The 11,022-nt window shown below is 38.5% G+C and overlaps 1 protein-coding gene and 1 long non-coding RNA gene across 2 annotated transcripts in view; both read right to left on the reverse strand.

Annotated features, from left to right (window-relative positions):
• Positions 1-1,512: 1,512 nt before the first annotated feature.
• On the reverse strand, positions 1,513-1,982 carry LOC115304595 (40S ribosomal protein S23-like). Its single transcript, XM_029954824.1, has 2 exons — positions 1,744-1,982; positions 1,513-1,696 (listed from the first exon to the last, which is right to left on the reverse strand). The coding sequence occupies exons 1-2, from the start codon at positions 1,980-1,982 to the stop codon at positions 1,513-1,515; spliced, it is 423 nt and encodes a 140-aa protein (XP_029810684.1).
• Positions 1,983-7,318: 5,336 nt separating this feature from the next.
• Positions 7,319-11,022, reverse strand: part of LOC115304596 — a 97,639-nt gene continuing 93,935 nt past the window's right edge. The window contains exon 4 of the long non-coding RNA XR_003914519.1: positions 7,319-7,400. This is a non-coding gene — a long non-coding RNA (uncharacterized LOC115304596). The remainder of the gene's footprint in view (positions 7,401-11,022) is intronic.

Here is an 11,022-nt window from a genome sequence, read left to right on the forward strand (position 1 = left end):
GCACTACTTCATATAAATATTTCCACATACAAACAAATTCCCCTGTATGCCATGTGGAATGCTACAAAGCAAGACAGCCTATAATTACACTTCCAATAAAAGCAAATGCACAAAATAGTTTCAGAACGGTTGTCACAGATTTCAGCAATATCTTTTGGTTTACCAGATGCATAACTGACGAGCTTGAACTTGACTTAAAAAATCAAAATAGGGGCCCCTGGGTGGCTCAGTTGGCTAAGTGTCCGACTTTGGCCCAGGTCATGGACTCTTGATCATGGGTTCGAGCCCTGCATCAGGCTCTGTGCTGAGCTCTTGCTCAGAGCTTGGAGCCTGCTTCGAATTCTGTGTCTCCTTCTCTCTGCCCCTCCCCTGCTCACGCTCTATCTCATTCTGTCTCTCAAAAATATATAAATGTAAAAAAATTTTTTTAAATAAATCAAAATAAAAGCTAACTGCCTGGTAATGTTTGTGGAAGAAAATGCCAACAGCATCATGTGCTACAGATAATTAAGACTACAGTAGAAAGTGAAGCCCAAGCAATCAAAAATTTTCACCTCTACTTCCTCCCTTAATTAATTATTATCATTTCAGACTGTATTGATGTAACCCAAGCATCAGCTGGATTCAACACCTTCTTGATTCAAATATCCCATAGGTTGTAGAAGACCAAAGTCCTTTCCAAAAGTTCTACACATTTGGGTTGGGAGGTGGGGGTGGGAATGAAGGAAGGTGTTGCTGGTATGTGTCCAGAGCTTCCTTGCCTCTGAATGCCTGCTTCTGCTTAATTCTGTCATGTGATGGTTCCTCCTGCTTGTGCTCACCCCATTCCACCCTACATGGAATGAGGCCTTTCCCATAATTTTCTATCTGAAAACAAAAGGAAGCCCACAAAGCATGAATGCTTATGATAGACTTCACTAAAGGCTGGGGAGTTGGAATCATTTACAACTACGAAACACAAACATTCTGATGACATATTAAGCATTCTTGCTCCTAAGGATTTATTCTTTAATCACCCCTATACCAGGGAATTTTCACTCACTCCCCTCATCCTCTGTGGTTCTCCAGAGTCACAACTTCTTCCCTGACTACTTTCTTCCTCTCCCCTTCCTTTGCTCTCTCTTCCCAACTTGAGCTCAGCTCCCTGCATGTCTAACATTCAAAAAATTTATACCAAGGTCACCTTAATATATTTAGACCCGATATGATACGCAGGACAAAACAAGTCTTTAAGGGACAAAATCCATTTTCTTTTGAAGTCAGCTGTGGTTGGTCTTGCCATTTCCCCCATTTATATTACAACCACATTTGTTTGTTAAAATGATTTGGCACAGGATTTGAAAATCTGGAGAAATAAGTTGTTTATGTCTTCGCAAATCATAACCTTTTTAGGGTATAAAATTAGAATTAAACCTAATATTCAAAATAATTCTAGTGAACCAGGTCTCTCACTTTTTTTTTGTCATATGAAAATTTATTACAGTCACATATTCACCATCAAATCTTATGATCTTAGTCTTTCCTTCTTGCCTTTGTATAAGCCAAAAGAGGTACTTTGGCTACTTTGACAACCTTAAAGCAAACTCCAGAACTGTCACTGACAGCACGTCCTTTGTGACCAAATCCAGCAACCACAACTTCATTGTTTTCCTCAAAAAAATTCAAACAACCATCATTAGGTAGAAAGGCTGTGATTGTTGGGGTTTTGGGGGTTTTTTTTGGTTTTTGGTTTTGTTTGTTTGTTTTTTGCCATTCTTGATCAGCTGGACCCTGACATATTTCCTGATGGCAGAATGTGGCTGTTTGGTTTCAACCCCTACTTTTTCCAGCACAATTCCCTCTGCATGGGGAGAATCTCCAAAGTGGTTGGCCTTCAGGGCTGTATCCAAATGGGCTTTCTTGTATTGCTGATCATGCCACTTCTGATCTTGTTGGAGGCTACCGAGCTTCTTGGAAGTAGGAAGACTGTGACTCTTGCCCATCCTTCTGGCACCACGGGCCTGAGCATAAAAGACATCAGGTCTCTTGCTTTGTGTCCGTGTTTGGTCAGTCTCAAACCTCTCCACACAGAGAGCCATACTGGTCCAGTGACTTGAAGCATGCTCTCTAATACAACTATCTCCACCTGCTGCCGATCCTCCAAGCAAGATGGGCGTGGTCTTAACATGAGCGAATCATGGCAGTTAAGAAAAGAACATTTTCTTCCAACCTCCCACTGACTTTTGTCACTGCATAGCTGGTACCCTAATTACTTTCTCTTCCAAATTGTTTTTTCAGCTTTCTATAGATTATGCGGCAATAATTTGTTTACAGATCTTGTGCTTTCATACTATTGTTTATATTTTGCAATCATGTAATAAATGAGGGTTAAACAGACAGGGGCAGAGTCTTTCATTCTCAAACATCACTGTCAGGCGTCTTACAGATCCTAGTATTCAATGCTCAAGTATGAAGTCAGACTTAATGATGCCACGGTTTCACACACATTTTTTATGGGATTATTATTCTAAAAATATCAGTTTGGGGTGACTGCACTTTGGGAAAAAAAAATAAGGAAGGAAGAAGTACTTTTGCTAAAGAGGAAAAGAGTTCCCGGGTTTACCTTTTTTCTTCTTCTAGCCAAAGCCGTATTTCTGGCTAGAGGTGTCTCTTACTCACCTTGTTATTCAATTCATCGTTTAGCGATGCCCTGGGGGCAGGGATGATTGCTGAAGGCTCATTCTATCCAGCCCTATGATTCATTGATCCTATGAGTCCACACTTTGTAATTATAACATAATGGAAGATATTATTTTATGAAAGGAGAAGCTATAACTTGTCCAAAAAAGGAATACAGATTATAGTAAATATAAGAGGAATTAGAACACAAGTTAAAAGCGCTTTCCATTTGTATGAACAGGATTTGAAGGAGTCATTTTAGATGGGAAAATGAGAGACCTAAAGTTTAATTTATTATTTAACACATTTGGTTTATTCTTCATGAATAAATTATCTTAAATTACGTGGATTTTGCTCTTAGGAAATTATGCTTTTGAATAGAAGGGTTTAAATATTTTAATATTAATTAAAATGTATTTTTTCCTTATTTACTTTAGTTCCTTAAGAAATGTTTTTATTTTAAATTTCCTTTTATTGTTGATATACTTGCAATTAATTAACAAAAAATTGAATTATTACTATAATATAAACACAAGCATTTAAAAAAAAAAAGCAACCAATTTGCCAACATGATGAGTAGCTACATTTAAAACTCAGATCCTTTATGAACCCACTGACTTACAGTAATTGTGCTGTATTTTTCCATTGCAGACAAGAACATTTTGGACTATCTTATGAATTTGGAGTCCAGGGAATTCCAATGAGATAATGTCATTGACCTTGAATACAAATAATCAGTGGTGAATATTGCAATATGATAATGTGAAAGTTGCGAGGAGCTCGTTCTCAGACTCTACCAGCAAACCTGCTAAATCAACAATAGGATGAGACACAGTGTGAACTAAGAGGGCAGAACTTTAAGGCATGTTACTTAAAATAGAAAGGCTTCTAAATAGCTGGGAGATTAAGTGTGAGCCCTCACGATTAACTGCTGTTAAATTAGTTCAGCACATGAGCATCTATCATGCTCATGTATCTATCAACCCTGCGTCACTTAAATGGCGAAAGGGAAATGTCAACTTTCAGCTCAGTGGTTCTCATTCAGCTGTTTCTTCTGCCTACTGTAGCATTTAAGTCAACTAGTTTTCCCACTCTTCAAAAAGCATGCAGCTTCATCAGAAACTTGCCTATTTCTGCAAACAGTACACTCCACTGTGACTAAGAGACAAATGCTGACTCTTTAAAGAGGCAATGCCATGGGAGAAAAGGATTATCTGAGCCACCACACTATGCATGTTTACACCCACAGGCTGCCAAAAAAAACTCCTTGATATTTGTTAGAAATGCAGTTGTAATTAGGGAGAGGGGGAGAAAATCAACCTCAGTTTGCTAACTGACCTGAGGCATCTAATTTATGTACATGTTCATTTTGTTAAAACATGCAAGCAAAGAGCTATTGGAGGCCATATGCCATTCGTTATGAAAAGCACATTCCTTTAGTCTTTGTAACAAAAGCCATATGGCTTTCCGAAAGTTAATTATATCATAAATATGCTGTAATAGTGGGGAGTGTGGTCTAGCAGTTGCTGGAAGAAACTTTGAGACCTGGCTTTAAGTCAGTTTCTCAATGGATTTTCCATTAGAACCTTGAGGAAGTGACATGGCCATCGTGCCTCAGTTTCCCAATATTCAAAGTGAAGATCATAATAATATGAAACCTAAATGAGAGAAGAAAACAAAAATGTTTTCCTACTTAAAGGTAAAATTATGTTTCAAACTATAATTCAGGTCAATAAAACAGTAACACAGTAAAGGGTTTTTTGGAAATAGTAACTAGTTCATCACAATGGTCTCTTCCTCCTTCTAATGCATCCTTCCCACTGTTGTCAGAGTAATCTTTCTAAAACACGAATCAGATTATTTAGCTACACTGTTAAATGTTACTTATAAAATAGCACTTGGATTCTATAAATGGCCCTTTATAGTCTGCCCCTCCTGCTGTGCAGACTCATTTGCCAGCAGTCTCTCCCTGGCCTGACACACAGGCACACACACCCAGTCCCTAGACAGATACTTCTCATTTACATCTCTGTCTATCTCAGTCTGCTCGCTTGGCCAAGGATGCCCCACCTCCTCTTCACTTAACTCCTATGCATGTGTCAAGACCCAGACCATTGTCTGCCCCATGATGAAGTCTTTGCCTTCCACTGGCAAATGACAGTAGTTCCCTGCTCTGAACTACAATAGCACTTGCTGCATACTTTCTTAAGCACTTATTACATTGTGCAGTTATTATATATTCCTTTCTGCTTCACCATAATTGGGCTCCTGAAGTAGAGAGTCTAAAGCCGGGCAAACAGAAGGTGCTCAATAAGTAGTTTATCATCCATTCTTTAAAAATAGAAGTAACCAGCTGTTTGACCCCAGGGGTCTAGTTTTTAACCAGACTCCATGTTCACTTCAACCTCTCAAGTCCCCCTCCCATCTGTAACATTTTCTATTTATCAGAAAATGACCCTCTGGGACTTGTAACGTTCTTAACTACCAATGGCAGACTCTTCCACTGTGCTATCCTTTTGAATCAAGAAAATGAAATGATCTTGGAATGCTTTTAAGCAAGGATTAAAGCCAAAAATTTTCTGGCTAAACTTCAGCTAACTAAAATAAATAAATAAATAAATGAGACACAAGTCATCATTCCTGAAGAATTTTAGTTAATCACAGTTTTATGGAAACTTAATCCAGTGCAGAGGCTGAACTGAAACCAGAGAACAACAAGTCCAACAGATAATTACATCTCCATCTGACATAACCAAATTGGGTAGAGTTGTGCATGGAGTGATGGTGATGACTGTAAATTGTCAAACATTAAATTCTCATCCCAGTGATACAGAACATTTCTCTAATGGCCTAATTTGATTTTTAAAAAATTTTGTTTTATAAACTTCTGGTTTACACTTTGAGACAGAAAAACCTCTCTCTGATTCCACAGGATTTGGATTCTTATAAAAAGTAGGTGTCCAAAGAATTTTCTTTCAGAAACTAAATCATCTCCACATGAGCTAAAGTAGGAAAGAAAGAAAGAAAGAGAGCAAAGAAAAGAAAAAGACAACATTTAGGTCTATGATACATAAATGTAACTTGGAACAAAACCAGAAGAATGTCTCAAAGTCAAAGAGGAGAAAGGGCAAAGAGTCTGACTTACAAATTTGTTGGAAGCTGTTTCATAGGAAACAAGCTTTAAGACCTGATTTAAGGGCAAGGCAACAGGGAAATAATAACAATAATAAAGGCAAGAGGGAATCATTGATATAGTTGAGCTCCTAAGCTTTAATTTCCTCAAAATAGTTTCCAGATGGTTAAGAATGTCTATGTACAGTATTTTTAGGAGCTAAATAAAAAGTTATCCATTTGCCTACATGGTAATTTTTCAGCAAAATGGCACATTCATTTTTAAATTGTCACTGCTGATACCAACACTTTGATGTTGGAGCCACCTCCTGCCTAGGGGCCAGCACTCTAACTTTATCAGAATGTTAGGAACTGTCACAGTGACCTGGGCCCAGGGAGACAGGGCTCTGTGTCATGGGTATGTAGCAATTCTGTGCTTTGATGTCTACTTTCCTTCCAGAAGCAGAGTTCTAATCAAGCATCTCAAGATTTTCTCCTTTCTTCCTTCTGTATCTATAGGATGCAAGTCATGGAGTGATTACAGGGGAGAAGTAAAAAAAAAAAAAATGATTGAAGAGGGAAATAAGGTGGCATTTCTTGTTTCTCCTTTTCATCGTAGTGGAAAGATACCCAGACTGGGACTTAGAAGACTAGAAGCTCATCCTCAATTCTACCTCTTTGTTAAATTAATGAATTTGTCTGTACTTTACTTTCTCTGTCAGCCTTCTATTTTCTTATTTGAAACACTAACAGTTTGAATAACCCTATTAGCTACATGTGAATTTCTTAGAAGTCTATTATATAAACACAATGGCTTTCAAAGTATCATATTTTAATTACCAAGCCATTCATTCATTCACTCATCCATTTGACAACTACTTTTGGATTCCTAGCAGACACTGGTTGCTGACATTTAATGGTAAGCAAAACACAGTACCTTTCCTCATGGCGTTTAAAGTTTAATTAGAAAGACAAAGACTGATCAAATAATCACACACACTGAGAATTACAAGCCGGTGTGTATATAATTATAACACACTTTTACCATGACCCAAAAAATACTGTATTTTAACTATTGAATAAAACTGTTTGTTCTCCAATTTGTTTATCAGTTAACTTTAATCATCAAGTGAGTCTTGAAAAATACTTTCCTGATATAATATGTTACTTATCAATTCAGGCTTTTATATAATGATTAGAATTGAGGTTTTCAGGTGGAATTGGGTCTTCATTCAGTAAAACAGAAGAAATAAGTTTAAGTATAAACTTAAAACCATAAGTTGGGACCTAAAGGAACTTCCAGTATATTTACAGAAAAGCCATCTTTCAGTCTTTATATTATAAAGTCCTACATCTGTGGCGATAGTGGCAGTCTACACATCACATGTGTCAAGATGCCAATTCTAAGCACTTTACATATATTAACTCATTAATCATTGCAATAGCCCTCTGAAGTAGGTATTAGTAGTGGTGGTGTTATTATCCCCATTCTACAGATAAAGAAAGTGAGGCACAGAGGGATTAAATACCTTATCTGCTGTCACACAGCCAGCAAATGGAGTCAAAAGCCATACCCAGTCTGTGCTCTTAATCACCATGGTGGACCAGCTCTTGTTCATACAGTCGGTCTGCTGAAACACGTTAAAAACTGAGTTTGTTTGGTTCAATAATCTAGACAGTATGTTCAAAACCTATCTCTGCCCCCTCACTTTTCTTCTTGTCACTTTATCCTTCTCATATAAAGAATAAATTCCGCTTGGTAATTCCTGGTGGGAGTTCCATCTAAAACAAAACAAAACAAAACTTCCAATTCCTTACAGTAAGAAATTGATCTACTCGGATAAAAAGAAAAAGGAGAGGATTTCCTAATTACTTTTTGAAAACAAGAGGCTCCTGTTTTAGCAAAATGTCTTCTCCCATTATTATTGCACAGTGAGCTGTTTACAGGTTTGTTAGCAAGTTCTTACCTGAAGGAAACAATTCTCCTAAAATCTGATACAACACGGTGCAAAATGGTGCCACTAATCTAAACTTGAGACTCTACAATAAGGTGGACAAGCTAGACCTGAACTGACCACGTTCTATCTCCATATAGTTTTGAGGCTAGAAATGCATCTACAGAAGGTATGCTGACAACTGCAACATTTTCGTCTCCAATCATGCTGCTTCCCAGGCTCCAGTCATGCTAGAAGACTTTGAGAGCAAAAGCAAAAAGGAGCAAAGCAAAGGAGACGTGCTCTGACAAGTTGGTGTGGAATGCCTTTTGACTTTTTCTTATGGTGGAAAGATTCTCTGGGGGATGAAGATTAGGCAATCATCAGAAATGAGCCTCCTCATTTGATTCCTCATATGACTGGAGAATTAGCACAGAGACTATTTTTTGAACTTAAAACATCAGAAGCCCATATTGAAATAAAGAATTACTATAAACAATGAACCGTTGTTAAGCTTGATACTGCTTACAAGATAAAATAGGAATCTTGTGGGCAACTGCCATCAAGATGTTTTGGGGAACAGGAGTTTCACTACCACACAGAAAATTAAGAACATGAAAATTGTGTATAGCTGGTAAGATATATAAACAGCTAAAACAAAAGTAACACTAGAATTTATAAAAGCACTTTTCTTCTCAGCAGGTATTACCTGCTGGGTCCATGAAATACATTGAGTGCTGTGATTATTCCTTATTTTGTAAATGGGAGTTGGGGGAAAGAGCTTGGCTCTAAAATGATGAGTTAATACTTAAAGAAAAAGACAATACCAGAATATGTGGGTACACAGTCATCCCTTAACAGTACTCCAACTTGAATCTCCTAAACCTGCCACAAAAATGTTAGCTTTAAACAGGTGCACCTTTCTAAGGAATGGGAGGAAATCAAGCTAAATAACTGGTGACTGGCTGTCAGGAAGCAATAGGTAAATGAGGAGGATAAAGGCTGGGGGGGAGGGGTAGAAAGCTCTCTGCTACTCCACCTCAAAGTCACATTAAAAATAAGTCCCTTCATTTTCTTTTCCATTTAATTAGACTTATACAGAAATTAGAAGGTTAAGTACCAACTAGTTAATCACCTAATTTCACAGCTATCTGAAGTGGCAATCATTATATAGCAGCTTATCTATGATACATTCAAGATAAATAATATAATTTATTACTTGCCCATAAGTACAACATAGCCTGCTTAATACCTTTCCTTAAATTCCACCTCTATACTACAATATACTTGAAGTCCATGCAAAAAAGTAGCTACCTTTTATGTAGGAAATGGATGATTAAGTCTTTGGTGTGGTAAAAGCAACTTCATTTAAACATAACCACCCCCACCACCAAAAAAAGAAGAGGGGGGAAAAAAAAGTAAAGAAAATAATAAGGGAAAAACCCAAGACACACTTCCTATGGGAAAAAAAAACAGCATGTAATTTCTGTTCTTGACGGAATGTATTAAATAAGCAAACACCCCCAACAAGCAAAACAAGTACTACAATGTAAAAATATTAAAAAAAAGAAAACCCTCTCACATGCATAAATGAAAGATTGCACACAAAGTCAAAAAAATGTTAATATATCATGAGAAATGAGGCTTATTGTTATGGAAATCATAATAAAATTAAACCTCAATAGTTGAAAAAAAAGTAAGTCCCTTCAGAGTATCTTCCACTCCCTTCACCAGACTCTTTAGTCCCATAAATAAATTAGAATGCTCTGAGCAAGATACACCCAGCAAGGAACACCCCCTTTCAGATAAACACGAAGCTTTGTCTGCTTGCCCAAGAAGGCCTGTATCTTAGAACTAAGATACTGAGGTGGGAACCACAGGAAGGATCGGTTAAACTCAGCTTTCTCAGCTAGAAGGGGATAGGAATGATGTAGGAAATAAAAGGATCTCCCAGAGCTGCTTTTTCTGCTTTGGCCTCCTATAACTAAGGTTAGGGGTCTTTGTACATTAGGGGTCTTTGTATGTAGAATCCTAGTAACTAGGTTTCAGTTTGAAGAACAAAATTATTTAGAATGACATGCAGTCAGCCATAGCATTGTATGATTAAGAATCCACTGAGGCAGACCTCTGTCTATTAACAAAAGACCTAGTAAGTGATGCAAAATGAATAAAAGTTGTCTTTAGAGGAACTTAACAATTGTCTGGGAACTGCTCATGAAACAGCCATGAAAATCTTCAAAGTAATAAATGATAAACACAAGCTTATATGGCTCTAAATGGGTAATAAATCACAGCCAGTGTCTGCCAATTGCCAGGCACTTTACATACATTTTATCCCCATTTCACAGATAACAAACAGGTTCATAGGGTCTACTGGCCTACAGGTTACATACAGGTTGGCTACATCTCCTATTCTGTCTCTACCATCACTCATAGATAAGGGTACCCATAGATAAGGGTACCATACTACCATTGTAGTGGGATAACAAGAGAAATGAGTTACAGAGCCATGTTGAATGAAAAATTAATACAAGTTGCCTACATCACAATCATGTAAAAGTTATACACTGGCAAGAAAGAATTGGAATGAAACATGAAGCACATTTAAAAGCTGTGTTAAGGGGAGGAGCCAAGATGGCAGAGAGGAAGGGAGCTCTGTAAACTTTGTCTGCCCCATCTATCAAACTGAGAAGGACATTGCTCTCATCTGCAAGAGTGGAAGGAGAAAATACAGACTCCAGAAAGACAACCTCAAAGATGCCTGAGTGAGTGAGTGCAAACTGGGGAGATTGGAAAATGGGCCAGCCGGAGGTGGGCAGGGGAGGTGAGAGCCCCAGCCCAACACAGGGAAAGTGCATGAGCCCCTGAGAGACAAAAGGAAGAGAAAGAGAAACTAAACATGTGCATAGTACTGTCTCTAGAGAAGAGATAAAGAACGTTTAACCCCGCATGGAGAGGAAAACCTCTCACTCCATATAACCCCTGGGCAGTCCAAATCCCAAACCTGGGTGGCACAAGGGAAAAAAACAGCCTCTGACCCTATGCAATCCAGGCAGGGAGTTGGCGGCGGCTGAGGCAGTGGCTCGTGCTTTGGCAGCGCCTGGCGCCTCAGGCAGCAGCAGCAATAATCTCGCCAAGAGAAACTGCTGCCTCCCCCTACGCGATAGTGATCCTGGCCGGGGGCTGGGGGTTGGCAGCGGCACCTGTGAGGGCGCACACTTTGCCTCCTTCAGAGGCAGCGCAAATCCCCGCCTGCGCCAAGAGAATCTGCTCCCTCCCCCTATGTGATAGCGATCCTGGCCGGAAGCTGGGGGTTGGC

This window comes from Suricata suricatta, chromosome 10, assembly GCF_006229205.1.
Source record: "Suricata suricatta isolate VVHF042 chromosome 10, meerkat_22Aug2017_6uvM2_HiC, whole genome shotgun sequence".
NCBI classification, from domain to species: domain Eukaryota; kingdom Metazoa; phylum Chordata; class Mammalia; order Carnivora; family Herpestidae; genus Suricata; species Suricata suricatta.